Below are 24,893 nucleotides of genomic sequence, written 5' to 3'. Positions count from 1 at the left end.
GACTTTAAAATGTTTTCTTTTATTTTTCAGACAGAGGTGCACAGGGCTGAGGTTCTGCTCTTCCCATATTAAACTCCCTGGTACATCAGAGACCCTCTATCCCAGTTAGTGAGTAAGAGATATGCAGTCTGTTCCACTGTTAAAAGGACAATGCTTATAATCCTGGCCTTCTCACTCCACAGAGTTAAATGCCAGCAGGGAAGTTCCTGCTTTTGACAAAGCCATAGAGAGGCAGTCTGCAGACTCTACACCGTGTGAAGTAACATGCCATTTCCATTTAGATGATTTCCTTCACAATGGTGAGAGCTAGAAACTTCCTTTATAAAGTGTAAACAAACCGAAGTTTAGGTTCTGATTATGCTGAATGAGGCTCATAAATGCATGACAGAGGCCAGACACAGCCCACAGGACATATATTTGCCACCTCTGGCCTATGCGGATAGGAAATGCTTATAAATAGTCAGTCCCACTTCAGTTCTTGGGAGACAAATATTTTTGACACGGAGTGCTCAAGCACAAAGAGTCATTTGCAGACCACCCAGGAGACTTGCATTGAAATGACCTTCCTTTGCTTGGATGATCAATTATACTGATGTTTATTTCAGGAGTTGCAACATTTGTTCTTAAATGGAAGCAGCCCAGAGGAGCCACGTATATAACCCCACTTACTTGTTGGTAACTGCCTGCATAAACTCATCAATCAGTTCGTCGTACTGTTTCCCACGAACCCTCTTGTGTTTCAGTCCAATATACAGTGGATCACTCAGGAGAGCCTAGGACACAAAGCAATTCTGTTGACAACTTCTCTTCCGTGGATGGACGGAGATTTACATCCCAGCCTACCAAAAAAGTTTGTCTGATGTGGTCATATTAATTTAACTTACTATGCAGTGAAGGCCAGCTCACACGTCTTTTCCCAAGCAGAAAGGGTTTCCATAGGCTATCTTTCAGCACAAATAAAATCAGAGGGATGTAACAGTTCTTGGCTGCCATAGGAAATGGAGCTCTGCATCCCCAGAACATCTCTACCAAAGGCTCTCTGCCAAGGTGCCTCACTCCTGGTGAATAAAACTAATCTTGTGTGGGGAGTGTTCACTGTGCATTCAGTTCTTAATTTTGCACTGAGGGAAGGACAGCTGTTGACCATAAACAGTGCTTTGTGCAATGAAGATTGCCTGATGTAACTTGAAATGATGTGGCATTTAGGCCTTTTAGATGACAGCACAGAGTTGACCAGCATCAGTGATCAAATGCCAAAAAGCTCTCAAGATCTGCACCTGCCTAGCACTCACTTCAGTTATCTGGCGTGTGTAAAGTCAAGGTATTTTCATCCAACAGATTAATTAATATTTTGATTCCCAACAGGAACATAAAACCAGGCCATTCCTCCAACCAATCCAGCAGGTGTTGAGTCAGGATCCATAAGCCACCTAAAAAGGACTGGGTCAGCATGAAAATAGCATATATTTTGGGGAAAAGTACAGGACAAACACTGGCAGGTGAGAGGTGGACTAACACCTCTGTGAGTCACTGTAAAGGAAGTTTACTTCCCTTCCAATTTCAGGAACTGAACCATCCACATGAGGGGGGGATGAGCCATCTCAAAGCCTATTGTCCTGCAGCCATATGGCCCTAAATATTGGCAGGTATGCTAATATCAGATCTGTTTTTACAGCCACAGCTGTTTTCTCTTAGAAGGAAAGATGAAAGAGGTTTTCCTCTGAGTTTGATTCATTTGGGCTCTTCAGGACTGCAAAACAGAAAGGAGACCCATTTGAATTACTTCACTGATTGCTCCTACAGCACTGTGTGCTCTGCAGCCTGTTCATGGAGTACAAAATTCTGCCACAGACAAGCTGAGAAATGCCAAGCTCTGAGAAAAGATTGATTTGCTGAAAGTGTACATGAAGTATTATGGCCTGTCAGAAAGACAAGCTGGCAACTGATGCTAAAAATATAACATGACTGCTGTATTTACTGCATTTTATATGAGGTTCATGTGTTAGCAACACAGTCACCCTTAGCTCACCAGCTTTTATTAGGCAGAGATGATAATAAACCTCATCTCAATGGGCAGAGATGAACTGGATGAATGCCTATAAGAGGTACCTTATTTATGCACTGATTAATGAGTTTACTTGTGGGGAGGGATGCTCCTAGGTTGTGCTTAGGGTTCATTTAATCTGGGTTTATGCACATGAGAAAGCTATTAAATAAATAAGCAAACAAATTGTTTATATTGTGAGGAAATACACTGTTCATATTGCTGGAAAACAGCAGCTTCTCTTTCTCAATCCTTGATGTGGAAATGGCCTTCACAGAGAGGTTCCTGGACACATAAATTACATCTAATCTTGGGCAGAAAACAAGGGTCAAAGACTGATTCTGTAAGTCCCTTTTTCTGATGCCATCTAACCCTTGGAGAGGCCTAAAAATCATTGGTGCCACTTTGGATTTTAGTGTCCCCTGTCTGCTGAGACAGAAACAGATGGAGATGCATGATCAGAAGCTTGCCATGGGAAGGGAAGCACTTTCACCCGGGTCCCTCTGGGGGAAACTCCAGCTTGGAGGCTCAAAGCACTGGTGGTGTGCAGATCAGCATGGAGAAGGAAGAGGTGAAGGACACAAAGTCAAGTACAATGCTCTGTTGACTGGAAACTGCAAGAAGTGAGAGACTGAGAAGTGAGGCTCCTGCTTTAGCCTCAGTGGGTGCAAACTCAAAGCTCTCCCTTTTCAGGCAAGACCATGAATCAGGCTGAGATGAGCACACCCTATATTCCACAAGTCCATGACAGGCTGCTGTGCAAAAGGGGTAACATAATCCTGGGACCAGAGACCAAAGAGGTAATTGAGACTCTCAGATGTCATCTATGGGCACTGATTTTGCATTCTTTCATTCTTTTCAAGTGCCCAGGGTGGGAGACTTGGGGCAGGACTCAAAAAGGTGCAGAAAATCTAGCTGTCCAATGAGCATCAGCATGTCCTGAAAATGTCAGCATTAATTTATCTTTATACACTGCTCTAATACCCCAGATTTGTTATTTCCCTCAAGAAATGTGTGTTTGCTTTACTTGGGGTCATGTGAAGCACAAGTACATTTTACAAAAATGGACAAACCCAGGCCATCACAAACAGCTATAGGATATTAATTTTAAAAAGACATCCTCACAGATGTCCATTCTGGCATTGCTAAAATATTTCACTTTGGCCTTTCTGAGCCAGAGTCATAAGGCAAAAATCTGCAAACAGATGGAGTCCTCTTGCCTGGTTATCATGTGCAGTAACATGTGCAATCTAACAAAACAGTGATATTAATCATTCCCAAACCACTCACCAGGGATTCTCCATTTCTGGAATACAGTCATCTCTACATAGACACGAATATCTGCCTATTTACTCACAATTACCAGAGGAAGAATAATTCTGGGACTTCCTGTATGAAACCTGTCAACTTACCTTGCCATGCTGAAAGGTGGAGCTGAGCAGTCAGCTCCAACTCTGAGTCTCCTCACCAGGGGACTGTGAGTCTATTTAACATTTGTTTCAGTCCCCTGTAAGAACAAAACATTCTCATGCATCAAACAGGAATTAAACCTTCCCGCTTTCCTGCAGTGCTGGTCTAGCCATCATCTCATCTTGGATGTCTCCAGCTTTGTCTCCACATTTAGGGAACTGGCCTCAGTTAAGCATAAATCTTGATTTCTCTCCCCATGTCAGATTTATGAAAAATTGTCTTACCTCATTGTCTGTGCCAACATCCAGCAGGACAGGGAGACATTGTTGTGGGTGAACTCCACCACAGGCTGTGTACAAAGCAAGCTTTCCAACTGGGATACCCATGCCGTAACTTCCTAGATCTCCTAAACCAAGAATCCTCTCTCCATCTGTCACCACGATAGCCTAGGAGGATCAAAAGAGATTGTTATATGGGGTTGCCAAGGCTCTAGAAGCAAAACCAGCTCCACTGTTTCCACACTGATGCCACTTTCCAGCTGCATTGTGCAACAGATATTTGCTCCTTCTCCATGACACCATGTTAGCTAGCTGTTAAAAACAGAGGGCTGCTCATTTTTGGGGGCAGAGAAAGTGTGGTTGACAGACAGCAGCTCACAGTGTGGGACAATAGCAGCTCTGCCAGAAAATACTTCAGTTCACTGTAGCAGAGCCCAACCAGCATGGCTTTTTGTGCATCCCTAACTGTACTACAAGAAGCAACCCAAATGAGATCCGGCCTTGATTTTTTCATTTCTTTCTCTAGAAGAAAAAAGTGTGTTTAGGAACTTCATCTGTGGAAGAAACAAATTTCAGTGTCCTTTCTTATTCAACATAAACTATGCACATATTTGAACATTTTCCTATTTGCTTTTCCTTCTGAGTCAATGTGAAGTGTTAGCAATGAGAATGTCTCCTTTTGGGTGGGCTCCATCTGGTTTTGGGTGTGCGCTCACTTTGTTACCACACCCAGAGGATGCAATTGGGATTAAAAGGCAGTAAAGGGAATAGGGAAAGCAGTGAGCATATGCACTGCTACAGGTTTATCCTGAAATTATATATATATACATAATTAACTCCTGACAAGGAGTTAATGTTCAAAATATGCAGAGAATATTAAAAAAAAAGTTCTAATGAATCAAGATATTTCTCTGGAGCACTGATCACCTTTCATCCAAACAAATAAGTGTTCTCAGGCAAACCTAAATACCTCTCAACAGCTCTCAGATATTCATCAGAAAGAAAAGTTCTTCAGCCTGAGATTTGCTGCAGCACTCTATAGTTACCAAAGCTCCTCAAGACAACACTGAAAAATGAATCAGAACAGAAAATACAGCATGGGATATTGCTTTTTATAACAGACAGGGGAAACCGGATTAATGTTTGTTTGTGACTCTTTGGATTTGAAAAACACCCCAAAAAAGAGCACAGTTTCTGTGAGCACCTGATACACAAGCACATTAAAGTAATGTTTTTATTCACTCATGTTCATATGATCAGAACTCAAAAAACAGGACACTAATCTCTGGCTGAGCAGGACAGACCCTTCTACCTGAAGGTAGAAAGTTACTGGTTTAACAATTAGGAACCTGTTTTCTACTTCCATCTGTGATAAAAATTTTCTTGATGGCTCTAGTGAAATCAGTGTATAAAGGCTGGGTGTGCAGTTTACGCCAGCCAACTAGATGGTTTCTAAACTTATTTGACACCTGATGGGGAGAGACAGAAACCTCCAGAGTGCATCTGCTCTCTGCAGCAGCTGTTTTGGGAACAGATGAATGGGTTATTTCTCTTTGAAAAGCTCAGTTCCCTCTTCATTGGCACTGCAGAAGTACTCACAATATGAGACTAGGCACCAAGTCCCCTGGCAGCTGGTATTAACTGAGATGACACTGGACCGTAGGCTGTATCCAGTTAACCCGTCCAGGTTTGCAGCAGGGCCTTAGTAGGAGGCATGTGGCCCAGCAGAGCAATTCAGAGCACTATGCTGATCTCCAAGCTGCCAAGGCAATGCAGAGAGGCAAGTTCTGCTTCTGGCATTTCCAGTTCTCTGCACTGACTGCACAAGCTCAGCATCTACAGGATGAACTTATACTCTGCCTTGAGTGCACCAACAAAAAACCCTCCATGGGAAGGATCTTGAACAGCCCTGTACAGCAGTAATCCTGATGGGAATTTAAGATCCTGAGTACACTTCTAGGGCAAGCATCCTACAGAAGGAGGGCGGGAATGCAGGGCGGGGAGGCAGGATGGAAAGCCAGGGCAGTAGCTTGCACAGCAGCACACTTGTCTCAGAATAAAATACATGTTCCTACACCATCCTCACTTTGAGGTGGCTTGAATTCATAGCTGCCAGGATGACACTCATCTTGTATGATTCTTTGCATTCCTTTTGCTTTAGCTGGGCCATCGTGAAGAAAGGAGTACAAGACTAAGGAACCAGAGAGAAAATTGGCAAGGGAAGGTGCTGCTGAGGACAGCAAGCATTTAATCCAATATTTCTTCATGTCAGGATTCATTAGCCATCCTGGAAGAGACACAAAAGCCCCACATTCCCACATAAGTATGCTGAGAAATGTTTTCTTCTCACTTATTCTGCTTCTGGTACTATGATTCTTTCGGGGCAGCCCAACTTTGACAGGAGGGTTGAAGGTGCGGCTCATTAGAGCTTGGCTGAGGATTTGCTAATCTAAGCAGAGCACCAGCACCCTTCCAGGCAGAGGATCCAGGGTTTGGCCCAGATTTCCCATTTCTACAGTAAACACTGTTGCCACAAGGCTCTAATGAGCCAAATCTAATGAGCAAAATGTGGGCAGCATCTCAAGGTATTTCTCCACTGTCTTTAGTGGTTGGTGTTCAAAGGTGGGGATGTTCAGCCTTTAAAAAAACAAATGTGTCCCTCCAGGGACTTAGGTGCAGTCCAGGTGCCTCCCTACTTATCTCAAAATCTTGAGTGTTCCAGTGCCTACTAGTTCAGGCATGGAGAATTGTGTGCACAAAGACACAGAGAACCCTGTGGTCCATGACAGCGATACTGCTAAAATGAGCTGCCTTTGTAGTCTGGCAAACCTGGAAAGTAGATAGTCTGAATCTCTTTCATGGACCATTGCCCTTCCTATGGTCTGTTTTGGGTACCAGAGGGGCTGTTTCAACAACAGTCTCTAATCTTTCTGTGCCAGTTTCCCCATCTGCAAAAACATATCTATTAGCCATAATGAGTTCTGCTCACAGTCCTGAGTCAGAAACAAATGGAAATACTGAGTTTTTTGGACAGAGCAGGGACAAAATACCTAGCCTGCCTCTCTTCTCCATGGTTCCAAACATAAGTTTATATGAATGTGATCACTTTTTCTGAAAACATGTTCAATTTCCTATTTTTTTTTCCCTTAGAATGGAAAACGCTTGTAAGATTTTCTCAGCTGCCAAACCTTTGTTCCTGGAAGAAGCAGATGACTGATAGGGGACCAAAACTCTGTCTATAGCCGTGGAAATTCCCAGGAACATGTACTTTTAGACTGACAGAAGAAGGTGAGGTGACTGACAAGACCTGTCTTAAGTGTTGACTTTATTTCATGCCAGGGACTTGCCCAGCCCCAAGCTCTAGTGAAAAACACTTCACAAGAACACTTTTTGGGTGGGGCATCAGTAATTTCAGCTGCTGGATATCAAACATGATTTGCAGCATTGCCAGTGTTCTTGATGCTGCATGACTCATTGGATTTGGGAAGGAGTCCTACAAGCATGTTGGTTACATAGATATTAAAGAGCTTTTGTACAAGTTAGCCACACAATTCTTCAAAAGATATTTCCTACTTTTCCACTAGAGCCCCTATTCTGTACAAATTTATTATCATGCACTTTTTTTTAGTGACCAAGATCCTGCTACGTCTGAAAAAGTTGCTCTTGATGTATACATACATGACAGAGTCCCAGAAGTCCCACTTTGACTGGAAATTGAAGCTGAAAAATAAGCTGAAATTTTCAGTCCAGCCTGCAAATTCTCTGAGGAAGTTTCCGGAAACATTCTTTGCTTGTCCTTTTAAATAGCCAATTCTGTAAATGATGCCACTAAATATCCAGTTTTGCACCAAACTCCCTGTGATTTCCTAGTCCACAGAAGACATGCCACATACCTTAATATTTTCTTCAGGCCAAGAGTTTAGCATTGTTGCAATATGGCCTTTGTCATGGATGGTGATAAACAATCCCCTAAGAGAGGAAAAGAAAAGGAAAGAAAGAAAGCAGAAAAATAAGCCTTGTAATAAAACTAGTAAGTCCAAGATAAAAGGAAACAGGTGAACTTGAAAATGCAGGGAAATGAACTGCTGAGAACAAAAGCAAGCAACTCACTGATACAAAAATAAGACCTCAAGGGACTGCTAATAGCAACGTAAATTCTCATTTTCAAACCAAAAGGCTCAAGATCCTTAATGGTAACTTCACTTAGCAGCCGTTGGGGTTGCACATTTAGCACCTGTGAAACATCTTTGCTTTGGGGAGCAAACTCTGCCTTAGAGCAAAAGAGTTTTCTACTTAAAGCAATTTTGATAAACTCAGTGGAGGCTGATGGTTTTACCGTAAGCCTTGTCACACATCTTTTCTTGAGGAGCTTATAGCTCCTGGCTATCCAAATACTGAAAGCATGATCCTTCTCACACAGCTACCAGTGTTAATGATGGGGATGGCTACTCCAGAGCTAGATATTTTGGGTCCCCTCTCTAGTCCACAGAACTCCAGTTGGATCCAACTGGATCAATATTTGCCATGGCATTTGCTTTGATCAAACCAAACCTGCCCTTGTAACAGTGGGGTTTTTTTCCCAGGAATATGTGATTGCAGTTTTTGACATTCACCAAATGAAAATAAAGGAAAATTATGAGAAGATTAGAAAGAAACAGAAGATTAAATGCTTGGATGTAACTTCAGTATGAAGTGATTATGTGGACAATAACATAGCTGATTGCACTGAGGTTAATCACTTCTCAATGCAAAGGTCTTCAGGGTTTAAACAAAAGTGCCTTCTTTTTAAATAACATTAGGAGCTGAAAGACATCCTTTTTGAAACATGTTTTAGATTTGTGGCTTATTTTTTTTGCCTCTCTGCTGTTGTTACCAAAATTAGTATTCTTAGCAGGGATTCTTTCAATACTCAGGACAGTATTATTTACATTGACTGATCTCTGCTCTGATACTTTGGGATTTTGTTGAAGTTCCTTTTAGGCTGCACTAACCCCACAAGAAGCAACCTCCTCTATACCTGTCTCAGGGAAAATGGCTTACGTTACTCAGAGTGCTGTCTAATCAGCACAATTCAAGGGCTCTAACTCGAGGACTCCCCTTGGCAGGAGGAGGCACCCATTCTTCTTGCCTTGTTATCTGCTCACAAAAGCAGGAGTCATGCCAGTGATTAGTAACAGTTGGAAAAACGGAGAGATGCGTTTTTGTTGCTCACATCTCCAAACTATTGCTCAGCCCCAGAAAGTCCAGATCCGGTCATGGTTTGGGCTTCTAATGTGAAATATTAGGGAGAAGAAACTTGAAAATAACCTCCATTGTAAGGCTGCCTGAGTGATGGATAATCAAACGTAATTGGGCTACTCACTCTGGCAAGGGCTTATCTCACATGACTCTTCTAGGGGACAGATATCTTCCCACAGTCAACTGTGGGATTCCTAATGAAAATGCCCTTTACTTCGAAAAGAAGAAAAATAAAAGTGCTGACTTAAACACTGATCAAGTCACAATCACACAGACAGATCAGAAAGGCAAAAAAGGAAAATAACGGTTCATTTATTCAGTGTAATTCTTTAACACTGTGCCAATAACCAATGAACTAATCACATACACATGGCTTGCCTCAAAGACAGTATTCACAGATGTCAATCTTCATAAAAAAGGAGTACTGTGCTGCAGCCATCTATATTTACAAAGTAGTTATTAACTGGGAATTGAAAGCACAAATCAGTAATATCACTGCAGATATTTCAGGTTGTGACATGCTTTTAGGAAGAATGCTATTGTTTTAAGGTAACATTTTCCATACATAATAAAGACACCTCTTAAGTGTCTAGCCATGTGCCTCATACATTCACATCTCTTCAGCACTGAAGGGAGTCCACCAGCTATTTAACCCTCAAAAGACATCCTGTGCTCTCAGCAGAAGCTGAAACCCAACTGTCTACCCACTGCTGGTCCTGTGGCTTGATGGAACCGAGAGTTGTTTCCTATAAAAGTGGAGAGAGAGGTCAGCTACCCACTGCCCCCTGACTCTGGCTCTTGTATCAGGAGGGCACCAGGCTGGTTTTCAATCCCAGCTTGGAATTTGACAGTAGAGAGAGTTCAGCTTGGGTCTTCCAAAATCTGATGCCTGCTCTCACTGTGCTCCTTGGGAGTAGGACTTCCACAGCTGTCATTGGGTTGGCTTGGCTTAGATAGCAAAATTGGTGGCTAAGAACCAAGCATGGAGAGACAGCCCTCCCAGAAATTGTGTTTCCTTCCTTTATATTATGTATTTGATGCTAATTACTCCTTTATTCCTGGCAAAATCAGATGGTTTATTTTAGACTAACAAATAACACCCTATTGAAAACACCAGGTTTGCAAGAGAAACCATCAGGAGGAGCAGAAATGGTGATCCATGTGGGGTAAGTGACCTCTCTCAGTGACAACAACCACATCAGGAAGTGGGCATGGATCTAAGCAAGCCTCATATTTCACTAATGCTGAATCTGAGAGCCAAGGGCCCAGTTTCAATAAAACACCTAAATTTCCAATGCCTTTAGGCACCCAGCTGAAGCAAGTTTCTGAACCTGGTTGAGGCTCTGTGGTCTCCCACTGGGATGTTCAAGCATTCAGAAGGGGATCCTGGTAGTAGTGAGCTGCAAGTCCCTTTGCAGATGGAGTACACAATGACCAACTCTGACAAGCAGTTGAGTGAATTCATGGTGTTTTTAAGATGCAAAGGGAAACAGACACATCAGACTTTTGAGTCAGGGGTCACAGATATGTCCTCATTTTGTATGACCCCCAGGAGAGTGGTGCTCTCCCTCCTGACAACAACTTACCCACAGAGATGAGCTGGCCAATAACAGCCAAAATACATGCCCAAAATTGGCAGAGGGTTTATCTGTCCAAAAATCCCTTCTGCAAGACAGGCAGAAGGAACAGACAAGCTCCACAAACTGAACTCAGCAAAAGCTTTCTTGCTGAGTGAACAGGGCAAAGTACCCAGCAGGTTTCTCCAAAGGACACAAAAACTCTTTACGGTGAGGGTGGTGAGGCACTTGAACATGTTGCCCAGAGAAGCTGTGGATGCACCTTCCCTGGAGGTATTCAAGGCCAAGTTGGATGGCCTTGAGCAAGGTGGTCCAGTGGAAGGTGTCCCTGCCCATGGCAAGGGGGTGGACTACATAATCTCTCATTCTTTCCAACCCAAACCATTCTATGATTCCATGATTACAGGAGAGGCAACAGGAGCAAAAGCTTATTTGTGCCTTTGGGAACAGCAAGGTAGAGCTCTGAATACTAAGAGGAACAGGCTGGTCTAGATGCACCAGTAGTACATAAGAAATTTCCAAGTGGCAACAAAATGAATTAACTTGATTTTTCTGTGCAAAAGACGCAGCCCAAGCATTCTGAAGGAGAAATGAAACCTCAGCAACCTTTATCATCTTTATTCTGCCTTTATCATCGTGTCTGCTCCAACTCCCTTGGGATTACAGTTGATAAATTGCTTCAGAGAAACAAAAAGAAATGAGGCAGTTTCCATTTAATCTCCTTGGGACTTGATAACAAGGATTTAATTAAAATGTAAAGCTAAAAATGCAAGTAATTTCGATCAAGTCACGTAACACGGGCATTGTGTGGGGCAGAGACACAATGTTTTTCCAGACCAGAAAACTCACCTGTGCCCGGGAACCTGCCATTCTACATGGGTTCACTCATGCATGGGGACAAAAATACAAGAATTAGAGTTTAGTAAAAATTAACTGCCTCAGCAATTTCAATCCAGAATTTAGATGCTGTACCATTATTTCTGGTTAAATAGTAACCTTCAGAGAGCTGTTAGCTTTGCAGGGGTAATTAAAAGCAGGGAGTGCTTCAACCTGCATTCATTAGGGATTTCAGAGCTGCAGTTTCATATTCAGTCCATTAACGTCACAGGTTTCACTGCAGCTGCCTTTAGTTAAAGTGGAAATCAGACTAGTTTTTACTGTGCCATTGAGCACATCTGTAAGAGTCCAGGAGAGTTACAGCTTCTTAATTTGTCACTGAAGCAGTATTTCTGTCTGGATGTCACCAAGTCCAGTCGAGCTGCCTGAACTGGACTGCAGGACCCAGCAAATTGCAGGTCACTGCAGAATCCATCAAAGGGCTTTAGTATGTTCACCCACACTAAACAAGATCTTTCTCATCCCTAAATCAGGGACATTATTTTTCTTTTCCGGTTTTGTCCTAACTGAGTTCATGGAAGTACTCCAGGAATTATTAAGCTACACAGTGCAACCTGTGAGACCCAGAAAGAATCCTCCTCTGGTCCCCAGTACTGGTTAGGTCTTGGCCATCCTGATGGCATTTTGAAAGTCCCAAAATGAAGACAATCCCTTAACTGCAAGACACATTTTAGAAAAAGTTCAGAGACAAGGAAAACATGGCACACTTGATGCCCAGAGGAAGTGGTACCAGATACTGGTGATGGCTTTTTGGAATAACATTTATATTTTTTACAAGGACATGTAGTGATAGGACAAGGAATAATGGCCGTTTCAAACTGAAAGAGGGCAGGTTGAGATTAGATATTAGGAAGAAATTCTTTCCTGTGAGGGTGGTGAAGCACAGGTTGCCCAGAGATCTGGGGACTTGCCATCCCTAGAAGTGTTCAAGGCCAGGTTGGATGGGGCTTTGAGCAATCTGATGTAGTAGAAGGTGTCCCTGCCCATGGCAGGGGGGGTGGAACTAAATCATCTTTAAGGTCCCTTCTAACCCAAACCATTCTGTGATTTTATGAATCTTTTAGACATTTGGGAAGGAATTAGATTTAACCTGTCTCAGCTATTAGAAAACAGAAATATCCATTAATCCTTTAATTCAATAAATGGTTGCTTCTTTAAAAAGGCTTTCTGACAGTCCTGGTTAGCAATGCTGACTTGTGAGCTATTTCCCATTAGAAAAAACAGTGGAGCCAGCAGTGCTATCTCTAAAGCACTATTGTTTATTTACAGAGAATGTTCATTCCCCAAAGCACAGAGGGGAGGGAAAAACATTATGCAATCTTTCCTCACAGCTCTAAATCTCTCCTCACTTCCCTCCTACCCAAAAGTCTCTCTCCCTCTCCTAATGGCTTTTCCTTGGCAATTACCAATGCTCCTGGGGCTATGTTTGCAACTCCCCTGGTGTCTGCTTCCACTCTTGTCCTGTGCTGTGGGTTTGAGCAGCACTCCTGTGACTTCAGTTACCTGTTTGCATCTGTAAAATTAATGGCCTTTTTACATTTTTCATATATGAGCCAAAGTCAGCAACTATACCCACCAGCATTCACATCACACTGGTCAAAAGCCACAAAAGAGCAGAATAAATGATGGCACTGGATCACTGATATGTACCCTAGCATGAAGAAAAAGGACACCACTCCCTGTTTCACATGAATTTCCCCTGCTAGCTACGACAGGAAATGATTGTATACTTATGATCTGTGAAGGAAAAGAGACACTGTCAGAAGGACCTCAAAAGCTCCTAAGCTGACAGGAGCTGAAAAACACAAACCCTCCTACTCAACTATTACAGCTTCATCCTTCTTCTCCTTGCTCATTCCTCTAAAAGGATTTCTCTCTGAAGAATAAGATACTTTCTCAGTAAGGGAGGAATGTATTTGCACAATGTTATCCAATATTTACTGACACTGCAGTGGTCAGGCTAGCTCAGAGTTTGGTATATAGCAGGAAGAACACAAAAACCCTCAACTGCAAGTTCCACATGCTTTCTGCACAGAGAATCAGTCCATTAACCCCGTTTATTAGATCTCAGAAAAGAGCCCATTCTTTAATGGGCTACCAGGCTTTGCCTTATAAAATTACTTGTTCCTGAGAACACGAACTGATGGAGGGAAGCAGATTAAATGGTAGCTAAGGTCCCTAATTCTCCAGCTACTTCTCATTCAGCCAAGGGTCCTTCCAAGGAGTCCTTACAAGTCTCCTTGTACTTGTGGTGTCATACCAGTGTTCAGTGAATTGCAAGACTAAAGGTAACAAAACTCAGGCTTTGTTTAATTTTCTTTGCACTTCTTAACTTCTAGTCTGGGTGCTATGAGGAGAACTTGCTCCACAAGTGAGGAGATTATAAAAACTGTGTAAGTTAACATTAAGAAAATGCACATGTTCCCAATACAATATCAGACAAGAAGGCATCATGGGTAAGTAATTTTTATCTGGGTAGGAATGGCTCATTCCCGGAATACTAATAAAGGTTAAGTGTCTCCACTTACAACCTGAAGGTGATAGAATTCTACACACACAAAAGTCCTTGAGTGTGTTTACTTAATTTGGCCTGGACTTCCCTTAGAATACATAGGAAGTCCATGGGAAATCATTGCTTAAAAAAGTAACAAACAAAAGAGATGAGTTAGATCTCTGCCAGCATCCCAGTCTGCACCAGGCTGCCGTTGAATAGCCATGAAAAAGTTGTGAGACAGCAGCCAAAAACCTACAGTGAGTTATAAGGTTGGACAGAAAACGGCTCTGACAGGCATGGCACAAGCTGACTTCTGCAGTGATCACAGCCATTGCCTTACACAAAGGCATGACGCTCTCAGAAAACCTGGAGCAAGACTGTCTCAGAGTAACACTGAAATCCACATGTCAGAATTATTTTCACACTCGGGAAACGAAAAACCAAGCTGGCTTGTCACGGTGGAAGGATGCTGACGGCTGCTGCACGCTGCTCTGTGCTCTTGGCAGTCTGGCTGAATTATGCCCCAAGCCCAGATGACTGGTAGGTATTTTGGCTGCCCAAGGCTGCAAAAGGGATACACGCGAGGGAGGGATCAGCTGATGGACTTGGCTTTTGTCGCCTACTAACCACAGAAAACTCTCACTGCTGTGCCAGAGGAACAGGCTGGAGGACTCACTCTGGATTTAAGGCCTAGTCTGTGCTAGAGATGAAATAAAATGTGTTACAGTAAAGGCCTACATTTGGTTTTATTTATTTTCACTTTCAAAACTCATATACAAAATTGACAGGTTGAGCAATATGAGCCTTTAGGGACACTTCCACCAGCTGCACCCCCACTGTTGACTTTTTTTGGTTCTCGTCTCTGCCAGAACAGGACAAAAGGCTTCAGAATAACAAAATAAACTTTGAAATTGCTTGGCTGTTTTAGGGAGCTTGAGATTACAAATGTCTGGGGGCTACAGACTTTGGAGAGAAAGTATGTGCCAGCATGCACTGATTTGTCTAAATACAGTACAATTAATCATCAGATTGGACAAAATCTCTGTGATGATTCATCAGCTATTTTTTTTCAGATTTGTTTATAATAAAAGACAAGAAATTTTCATTGTTTTAGATAATTTTCTTAGTAAATTGTAGGATGCTGAACAGTACCCTGAGGTAATAATGAAAAAATAATAGAAACCAAGCACAATCAACTATTAATGAAATCTACATAAATATTTATAAGGCAATATATCTATAATTTAAGTACAATAAGAGATTTACTTTCAAATGATCTGCAACATAAATAGTTTCATTACTACTATAAATGTCCTTAATACTGTCACTATATTTTAGGTAGGAAAACCAAAATTCAGTGTGAAAGCTATAAGATGCAGGTTCCAATGTACAATAATGAAAGATTCACTGTCCACACAATGCCCCTAAACCCACGTTGGGAAATCTCCATGATCCCAAGGGATGGAAGGCTGCTAAGCTGTAGGAAACTGCCAAAGATCAGGAACAGTGAGATTTGAATGAGTACATATGAGTGCAAGCTGTAGCCCTCCCTGTGCTTTGGCATAGTCCAACCCCTGCCACAGGAAGGAAGGTTCGGATTAGAGCCTAAAGGAAAGCTGTTGGATCCATCTCCTAGGCTGCCAAACTATTAACACCCACCACTATTTTTAGCACAATTTTTTTTCCAGGAAAAGGGCAATTACACTGTGTCCTCTCTTACCTGCTAGCTCATTTAAGCAAATTTATTTGAAAGGCAAAGGTCTCAAAGACATTTGTTCCCACACCCTTTTATGAAAATAACTGTTGAGATTAAAAAAAAAAAAGATAAAGGGGTTCATGTCCTCATCACTCTGGGGAAGGGAACATAGACCTTACTCTGACAATTATTCTGACAGCTGCCCAAAGCCACCGTTTGCAGCTGCACACAACATGCACTGCTTCCCACCTAGAACCTACTAAGCCCTCACTAGCCCAGCCCTAGCAAAGCCTTAGAGCTTTCCTGGGCTGCAGGACTAAGCAGAAGGCAGGGAAAAGGAGGAAAAAAGGTGACGGTAGAGGAAACCAAATGAAAAAACAGAATGGTTAGGGGGCAGGATCAAAAAGGCACAGATAGGAAACCAGAGGGGACAGCAAGCAGAGCACTGAAAGCTGTGCTCACTGCTCCCTGAGGAAGAGGTGAGGGAAGGGGAGTAGCACAAGCTGGTATGGGTGGCTATGGTGAAGCACAGGTGGATTTGGAAAATGGATGAAGGGGATGCGGAAAGGAACATAAGGTTTCACAAATATGAAATATTAGGGGACGGTGGACAGAAACCAGGAGGAATCCTGGATTTATTGGTTCTGCTAGTCAGGAATAAGCTTAAAGAATAAATATCTTTTCTTCCTCTCCAGGGGGAAGGTGATGGAGAAAGACCAGTTCAGTACCTATTATTATTGGTCATTATGCAGCACCGTGAAAATGCAGAGGGTTGGAATCAGGTCCCCAGTGGATCTCTGCTATCCACATTCTAGGATTAAGGGAGGACGCAAGCAGACCCTTGTTGCTCTTGGCTTGTCATGAGCTGCTTTTCCCTGTTGTATTCTCAGGACTGGATTCTCTGGTTGAACCAGAAAACTGCCAAGTCATAGCATAATTCAGGGATTAAATTGTCCTTGTATTTTACAACTTGACAACCCAAAATTCCCCAGTGTCCTTTTCAGCAGTGGAGTTCCAATGTAGTTTAGAAGGACCTCTGAGAAGGTCTGTCTGTATAAAGACTGAGCTGCTGGAGCCAAGGACTGGGTAAGAGCCAAGCAGGTCAGAAATATGGGGCTTGACTCTGGCTTTATCCTAGCACCCCGAGCTCCCTTGTTGCTAATGTGCACGAGGGAGGGGGAAAAACCAGACTGCCTTCTGTCACCCACAAGTAAATTTACAGATGCAGATGGGTAAACACCAGGCATTGAGGTGAGACATAAGTTACCACCATCCAGAGATTCCACCAACCAGCAAGTGGGGGCATTCCCGAAATTCAGTAACCTTTGCTATGTTTAAGCTCATCACGCTTAAGGCCCTTGACATCCTTGGTTCAAAAACAATTTTAAGTGTAGGAAAATCTGACTCAGCCCTGATTTTCCTCTGTGTTTTGGAGGTTCAGCCCTACACCTGACTGTGTGCTGGATCCTGGAAGTCTGTCAATGATTGGAAGATTACAGGATTACAAAGATAAACATGCTGAGATGGTTGATCAGTGCTGTTGCACGCTTGATTTTGACCAAGGAGCCCTTATCTGCTTTCACTGCTAAGCACACAATGCATTCTGTTTTAATTGATAGTGCAAAGGTTAAGGTGGGATCAAAAACCCCTGGGAAGTTAAAGTAAGTCCTACCCTGATTATATTTCCTTCCTGCACTGTGCAAATTCTACCAGGACCCACACCTTCCCTTTTAAAATGCACTGTGTGGAGCCCCAAAAATGAACACAGAATTAGGACAAAGTTTGAAAAAGAAAAGAAAGATTATTTTGACAATATCAGAGAAATCAGCTTCCAGATAAATTAAATATAACTTGGTATACTTTTAGTGAATCCACCTAATAAAAAACCCCACTAACTTTTGCCATAAATTGCAGCAAATACAGAAAATAGCAGCAGCTTTTACATAAATTCTTCCATAATCAGGTCACAGAATCATAGGCTCACAGAACTGTTTGGTCTGAAGGGGACCTTGAAGATAATCTGTCATGTCCCTGCCATGGGCCGGGGACACCTTCCCCTAAACCAGGTTGCTCAGGACCCCATCCAATCTAGCCTTGAACACTTCCAGGGATGGGGTATCCACAGCTTCTCTGGGCAACCTGTGCCAGTGCCTCATCACCCTCACAGTCAAAAACTTCTTATATCTAATCTAAACCTCCCCCCTTTCAGTTTAAATCCACTGCTCCTTATCCTATCACTATGTGCCCTTGTGCAAGCCCCTCTCCAGCTTTAGGTACTGGAAGGTGCTGGAAGGTGTCTCTGGAGCCTTCTGTTCTCCAGGCTGAAAATCCCCAGCTGTCTCAGCCTCTCTTCACAGGACAGGTGCTCCAGCCCTCTGAGCATCTTTGTGGCCATTTCTGAACTCTCTTCAAGAGGTCCATGTCCTTCTTGTATTGGGTACTCCAGAGCTGGACACAGCACTGCTGGTGGGGTCTCACCATAGCAGACAGAGGGAGAATACCTCTCTTGCCCTGCTGGCCACACTGCTTTGAATGCAACCCAGGACATGGCTGGCTTTCTGGGCACAATTCATGGCTGCTCCACAGCCCAATGGATACTGCTGTCCAAGGTTTTCATGACAGTCAGCACCATTTCCCCTCAAATTTACATCCTGGTATTCATTATTCTAAATAATTCATCTCCCTCCTCCCTGTCTTTGGCATTTTTTGTTTGAGGTGGGGTTGTTTCTTGTGGCAGCAGCACAGATTTATGGCAGATCAAAGGCGAACACATTCTCTTGTATTTCCTTCACCAGGTCAACCTCTTTCTTTTGGACAACTCCACCTCTTCCTTCAAGCTTCTCCTGCTAAATCAGGGAATTTCAACAGACTTAAATCTAAATCACCTTTGACAGCAGCGGAAAGCCTGACCTTCATAAATTAACATGAGATTTGCTGTTAAGTTCTGTGGGCCTGACATTTTACCTCATGCCCACAGAAGTTCCTCATGGCTGTTAGAGCCACTGCACACATAGTTTTCTTAGGAAATGTGAGGAAAAGAGAGAGAGAGAGAAGACTGGAGATATGGAATAAGGAGCATTGACTGTTTTTCTAATGAAAAAACTGGAGCTAAGTCCTTTTTCCCTTCCTTTTTCACTCACTGCAAGGTAGTAAGTGTGGTACAGCCTCATAACACCAACAGTGTCCATCCCATTCCCCAGCCTCCATGGAACCTCAGATTAGGACCGACACATGAGCTCTTCCCTCTGTATGCCCACAAGCCAGCCTGTGCTTGTCTCCCCATTCTGAAAAACTCTTCACTGAAGGGGAAACAGAGAAGGGACAAGGACAGGGGTAGAGCATGCTGAAAAGAGTCACCTGAAGCAAGTGGGGAGAGAAGGAGCAGTGGGAACCCCTGAACTACTCTGCCAGCTCTTGGAAGTTCCAAACAGGCTGAGCCATTTTCAGCAGCCTTGGGCTCCCTCTGCATAAACACTTTCTCCTCACCTACTCCAGCCATGGTCTTCTCCTCCTCATTCAATAATGCTGTCCCATAGCAAGGACTGTCTCCCACCTATGCCTCCTGCCAACCTCTTCAGGGCTTCCTGACCACACACAGTCTCTGTGAGGCTTTCCACAGACATTCCCTCCCCTTCAGTCTGCTACAGGACCAGTCTTTGGTCACTTGTGGTGATGTAACCTAAGCACGTTGATAAACACATTCCTCTTCTCATACACTGACTTCAGCTGCCTCCGGAAGAAGGCTGAATCAGACTGGTAGCATCTACAGAAGTTATGACAAACCAACGTTTTTACAAGAAGTTGAGATTGTCTAAAGGGGTTTCAAAACAAATTTTCAGGACAATCATACAAACCCTAGTCTTCTCACTCACTTCCAGTCTCCAATGTTTTATAAAAGAGAGAGTGCAGAGAATTCTGTGGTTAGGGACAAGTCTATGGGATTTACACTTTTGTTCTAATTCTGTTCAATTTGGTCTTAAAGTGTCTAGAAATGGCAGGTAACTTTCCCTCCTTCTGCTCAGATGGCACAACACCACAAAAAAAAGCCATTCAGCAGAGACAGACTTGCTGACAAGACAATTCTGTTGATTGACTGATGTTTCATTTACTCATTTTTCATCAGAGACACAGACCATTATTCTGTCAGACTTAATTTTCACACCATCTGCATCCTGTTAGCTTTCTCCAGGTTCAGCTTAATCCCAACATGTTTTGCATTGTTCTGCAAGCAGTCCTCAAGCATATTTATGTTTGTAGGGGAAAAAAAGTGAACTTAGGCAAGTTTTTTCTGTCCTCATAACGTTTCTCCAGTGGTGATACACCAACCTTTTCCAGTCCTGCTCTCAAGGGATATCAAAAGCTTTGGTGGAGCAGCTGACAACTTTATACTTTCAAATAACAGTATGATTATGAATTAACCAGTGACTTGAGAGACTGTGGTCTTATGCCACTGTAATAAACTATCCTTCATCATCACAGAAAAAATAAAACCCTGACTCCATGCCCTAAGTTTCCTCCTTGCTTTCTCTTTATGAAAAAAATACAGTATCTTTCAAAGATACTGTCACAATTAAAAGAGATCCTCAAAACATACCTTTTAAATAGCATTGCACATGTTCAGTCCTGTGCTGTATAAGGACCCCCAAGATATTCATTAAGTACATTTTGCATTGAAAAGAGCAGAAAAAGGGAAAAAATATTAAAATATTACTATTCACTTTTTTGGTAGGAGATCTGTATCCTTACTCTAAAGCAAAAACTCTCAGCCACAATCTGAAAGCTTACAGGGGTGATAGAAGCATTTCTTGATGAAATGGTGACTCTATCAACAGATAGAGCGGGATCAAAGAACAAAGATTCCTCCTTCCTTCCCTATTTAGTGTCTCAAAGTTGAAAGCCCTGCTCTGTTGCATATCATTCTTTCCTTCTACCAAATTTCTGATGAGGATAAGGGATCCCTGGGCTTTGAAAAGCAAACACTTCCGAGGTCCATGTTCCTTGGTAGCTAGGATAGCCTGTCCTTTGCTTGAAGCTAGCTGTGCTCTCACTGCTGCTGAACATAAGCAAACCTGCCCTCCCCATGCCTTGAGCAGCTTGCTCCTGCTTCAGCATATCAGCACAACTCCTGTCCAGGTGGCAGTGAACTGGCCATTTGGATTACTGCCAGCCTGTCCCAAAATGGACTTTGATCTGCCCAGATTTATCCTTGAACCATCATTACATGGCAGCATGGACAGCTGTGCAGGCACAGGGCCGGTGGGAGGGAAGGGTGAAGGGATGCCAGGGGTGGATTGCAGCAGACAGACTGCAAAGCTGTGCACATGCAGACAGAGGATCTAAAGCTGTACAACTCTGCATGAAATCTCCTTTAAGTCTGGGCCACCCTTGATCATCATAGATATGTTCCTGCAAAAGATATATTCTTTATATGAAACAAGTCTTGTCACCTTGGGACTCTATTTCCAGTCACATCCTTTGGCTTTGACAATGTGCATACATCTGGGTCCTCTCACAACCATTACAGACCTTGTGAGTCAAAGAGAGCAACAGATTTTCACAACAAAACTACAACAAGACACAAAACAAGAAGGAGCACAACCTGAGAAGTCCCCAAGAAGTGAGCTTGTTTGCCTGTCCTAGTCCTGTACTCCTCCTGTTACTGGCCACAGCTGCAGACAGGACCTGTGCTTAGGAAGATTTCTCTTTGGACATGTTACTCTTCTTTTGTGCTTATTTAATGTGGTTTGATCACTGAAGAGAGATTTTGACAGGCTCTTTAATCATTACTGTGAATGAGGTGCTGTTGCTTAGTACTTCAACCTGTACTTACAAATGACATAATTATTTGTATTTTTTATTTAAAAAATTCAAAATACAAAATGAAACTGTACTTTAGCCTGAAGGTTGTAATGCTCATTACATGGCTTTAAATAAACAAATATTAACTCACCAGGGAGCTGGCTGGATAATAAGATAGGAAAAATGTATTCAACACAGACACCTTCCAGCAAAAGCTTGAGAGCTCTCAGGCAACAGTGCCTGGATGTAATTTTTATTAATTTTATGGTTCCACCTCTATTTCAGTCATTCGAAACCTCTGAGGCTTAATCACATAGGAAGAAGTCTGAGGTCAGTGGAAAAAAAATATCCTGCCTGAAGAATTTAAAGCAACTAGTGACAAGAAAGGCAGTAGGAGTTTGGGGAAGGCAGAGAACCTGCTGGGGCATCAGGAGCTATGCCTGGCCCACCAGAAGAAGTGGAGAGACTGTGGGCATCATAGATAAGCATGAGAAGAGCTGAATGCTTGCAAGCGTTTTTGTTCCTAGTAGCTCTTTTATACTGTTAAATATAGAGAGCCTGTGCTTTTAGGTTGCTGGCTTTTAGGTTGCTTCTTCCCTTTTTGAAAGAAAAGAACACAAGGTGTCTGATTCCATTTGAAGCAGACAAACCTGCTAGCAGGGAGTATGCTGGAGCCCTGACCTGGAAGAGGAACTCTGGCCACTGGCCCCATAAAAGTGCGAGTTAGAGGTTTACCCTTTAAGGGTTCATATATAAAGACTAAGAAAAGGAAAAGAGTCACTGAGTCCTGCAATTGCAACAGCATCTGACAAACAAAATCTGCAGCATGAAAACACCGATAAATGTATTCTGGTAAATGATTCTGAGAGAAGCCCTGCTGGACATCATAGGACTGTTTTCAGATGCTGTTGTATGAAAGCTGCTTTGTAAACAAGTTACCTGCACTTTAATCTTTCCAGGCTCAACCTTCAAATATAAAGCCAAGCACTAATGGGGATGAGGAAGACCTCAAGATGGGGAAGAAACTAATTGTGCTCAAAGGTTGCTGCTGCTGTGGCCACAGATAGACTGCATCATATTGTTTAGCCTTCCCTCTGCACCATAAGCTATGCTATATGGGCACATCTATCCATGCTGGAGCACTGTGTGGGGTTTTAAAACTGAGATATGTCATGTCTCCTGCCTGGTTAACAACATTAAATGTGACAGTTTGGATGAAAAGGTAATTACTACAGCAAACATTCAGATCAGCTCTCTGTTGCCCAAAGAGCAGCCTGGGAGGTGCAGCACTCTGGAGGAGAAGTTTAGAAACACTGATTCTCTGGAGTGAATGACCCTTAGCCAAGAGGACACAGCTCACAGCAGGACACAGAGCAAAGAGAAATGCTAAGCACAGCTCTAGAGTGGCATGTACCATATCTGGTGTGGTAGTTGTCTCAAAGAAAAGATTCACAGGCAGAAAGACAAAATGAATTACAGTGACCAGACCCCTCAGGTAATGCCAATAAAGGTGAGGGCCAGCTCGGATGTATTAGCAGAATTAACTGACTGCTCTGACCTCTTGAACGCTGCTAGTTCTCTGTGGCAAAGCAGTGGTCACTCTTCTGTGGTCTTCTTGAAGCCAGACACTCCAGATAGGACACTCCAGGCAGGACACTCCAGAGAAGGAACACCAGGGCAGAGTAGCACAAACTACAGACAAGAAAACCACCAGACTGAACACAATCCCAAGTCTTCTACCATGAAAAGGCTACTGTAGAGAGGGTGATGTTGGCAAAAAACTGGTTATAGACTAGGTGAAAAACTTCATATGAGAGTAAGGTACTGGAATGGGCTATGTAGGGTAACTACATTGCAGATTTAAAATAAAATATGATTAGTTAGTGAACAGGATTAAATGTTGAGGCTTCCTGTGATGGCAGAGCAAAACTGAAGGGCTTGGACATCCTCTCCAGTTACAGGTGCTTGTTTTTCCTAAAGCACCAGAGAAATATATGAGTGCTATTTTGTTTTAAAAACCTTCCAATGCAAAAAAAAAAATAGGTTAGAAGAATCAGCTTTTTGGACTGCCAGTTCAGCTTAGGATAACAGGATGCGAAGAGCTAAAAATTCAGTTTTAGATCTTAATTACTGAGATCCCCAAATCTGCTGGTCCCAATGATTTTAGCAGAAGTATTGACATCCTGACTTGAAGTATGTATCTTTGCAGGCCAGCTCCTAATGTACATAATATACTCCAGGAAAAATTACATACTCCAAGACAGTAAGGGTCAGATTGAGAAAAAAAGCACATATGAACGCTTCCCATTTTAATCTCATCCTTTTACATGATATAACAGCTCTCTTCTTTCCCAATGAAAACATTCTTCTGCTATAACAAACTTGATTACAACCAAATCTGAAGCTAGGCTGAAATTCATTCTGCATCTTCAGGGAAACAAACTCTCCACCAAAGGAAATCCAGTGTACCAAGGACATGGTCATTTGCTCTTTCCTGAAGGAGCCATAGGCTGGAATCCAGATCAGACCCAGCCCAAATTCAGCAGCAAAACTGTCAGACTGTGAGAACAGACATTCCTATCACATGGGTAAAATAATGGGGATTTAAAACATGAGAAAGACATGAGTTACAGGAAGGGGAATTCTCCAACAGCAACAAATGCAGAAAGAGTTCATTATGTGGAAAGATATTCCTGCTTTCCTGAAGATAACAATGGATGGAAAATAAAAGAAGCAAAGCTCCCAAATATTGTTTTAACTTATTGCAAGGTAAAGGCAGCCAGGAGGCAAAGACACAGTGGCTGTACAGCAGGAATTGCTGCATGAATATTGATTAGCTGAGAGCCAGCACTTGCTGCATTAATATTGATTAGCTGAGAACCAGCAGCATGCCTAACAGTGCTCACAGCTCAACACCTGGAGACACAGTCTGGGCTCTCTTATCTCTGCTACCTTTCATTCATGCCCAGAAGAAGTAAGTGTCCTCTCCCTGTACAAAGTGCAGATCCTTCTATGCTTTCCTCATACACACTGAGGAGGAGGAGGAGGAGGGGATGTGATCAAGGCTTGACTAGATGAATGACTTCACCACAGCCCAGCAGATCCACAAGATGCACATCAGGGCACAGAACACAATTACCTGGGATAGAAACATGCCAAAAAGCAATCCTGGGGAGCAGCTCATGTGAAGAAATACAGTGGCTTTATTAGGAATTTTCATGACAAGCAGGAAGCAAGCATGTTTGCCAAGATAATCTTCTACCTAATATGTTATTAATTATCTGTCTACACAGCCCTTACATCTTCGAGGTGTGCCTCAGGGACCCCCGGTGACCTAGACTCAGTTTGTACAACTTGCCTCAGTTGCCCCACCCGTAACACCACTCTCAGCTGAAACTACAGTCAAACCCATGCTTGTGAAATGCTTTGAAAATGGTATTATTACACTCCTTTACTTTGC

The 24,893-nt window shown here is 42.8% G+C and overlaps 1 protein-coding gene across 3 annotated transcripts in view; it reads right to left on the bottom strand.

Moving 5' to 3' along the window:
* The window catches only part of ME3 (malic enzyme 3), a 117,925-nt gene that overhangs the window by 26,184 nt on the left and 66,848 nt on the right, over positions 1-24,893 (bottom strand). For 2 of the 3 annotated variants that reach the window (XM_085065633.1, XM_085065636.1), the window contains exons 4-6: positions 7,626-7,701; positions 3,739-3,900; positions 670-773 (exon numbers count right to left, since the gene is read on the bottom strand). The exons of the other annotated variant lie outside the window; for it this stretch is intronic. In XM_085065633.1, the coding sequence (XP_084921759.1) occupies positions 670-773; positions 3,739-3,900; positions 7,626-7,701 (342 nt within the window). The remainder of the gene's footprint in view (positions 1-669; positions 774-3,738; positions 3,901-7,625; positions 7,702-24,893) is intronic. 3 annotated transcript variants of the gene reach the window in all.

This window comes from Lichenostomus cassidix, chromosome 1, assembly GCF_008360975.1.
Source record: "Lichenostomus cassidix isolate B80296 chromosome 1, HeHo_3.0, whole genome shotgun sequence".
In the NCBI taxonomy this organism is placed as follows: Eukaryota; Metazoa; Chordata; class Aves; order Passeriformes; family Meliphagidae; genus Lichenostomus; species Lichenostomus cassidix.
The sequence above is the reverse complement of the archived record's forward strand: the minus strand, read 5'-3'. Positions and strand labels throughout refer to the sequence as shown.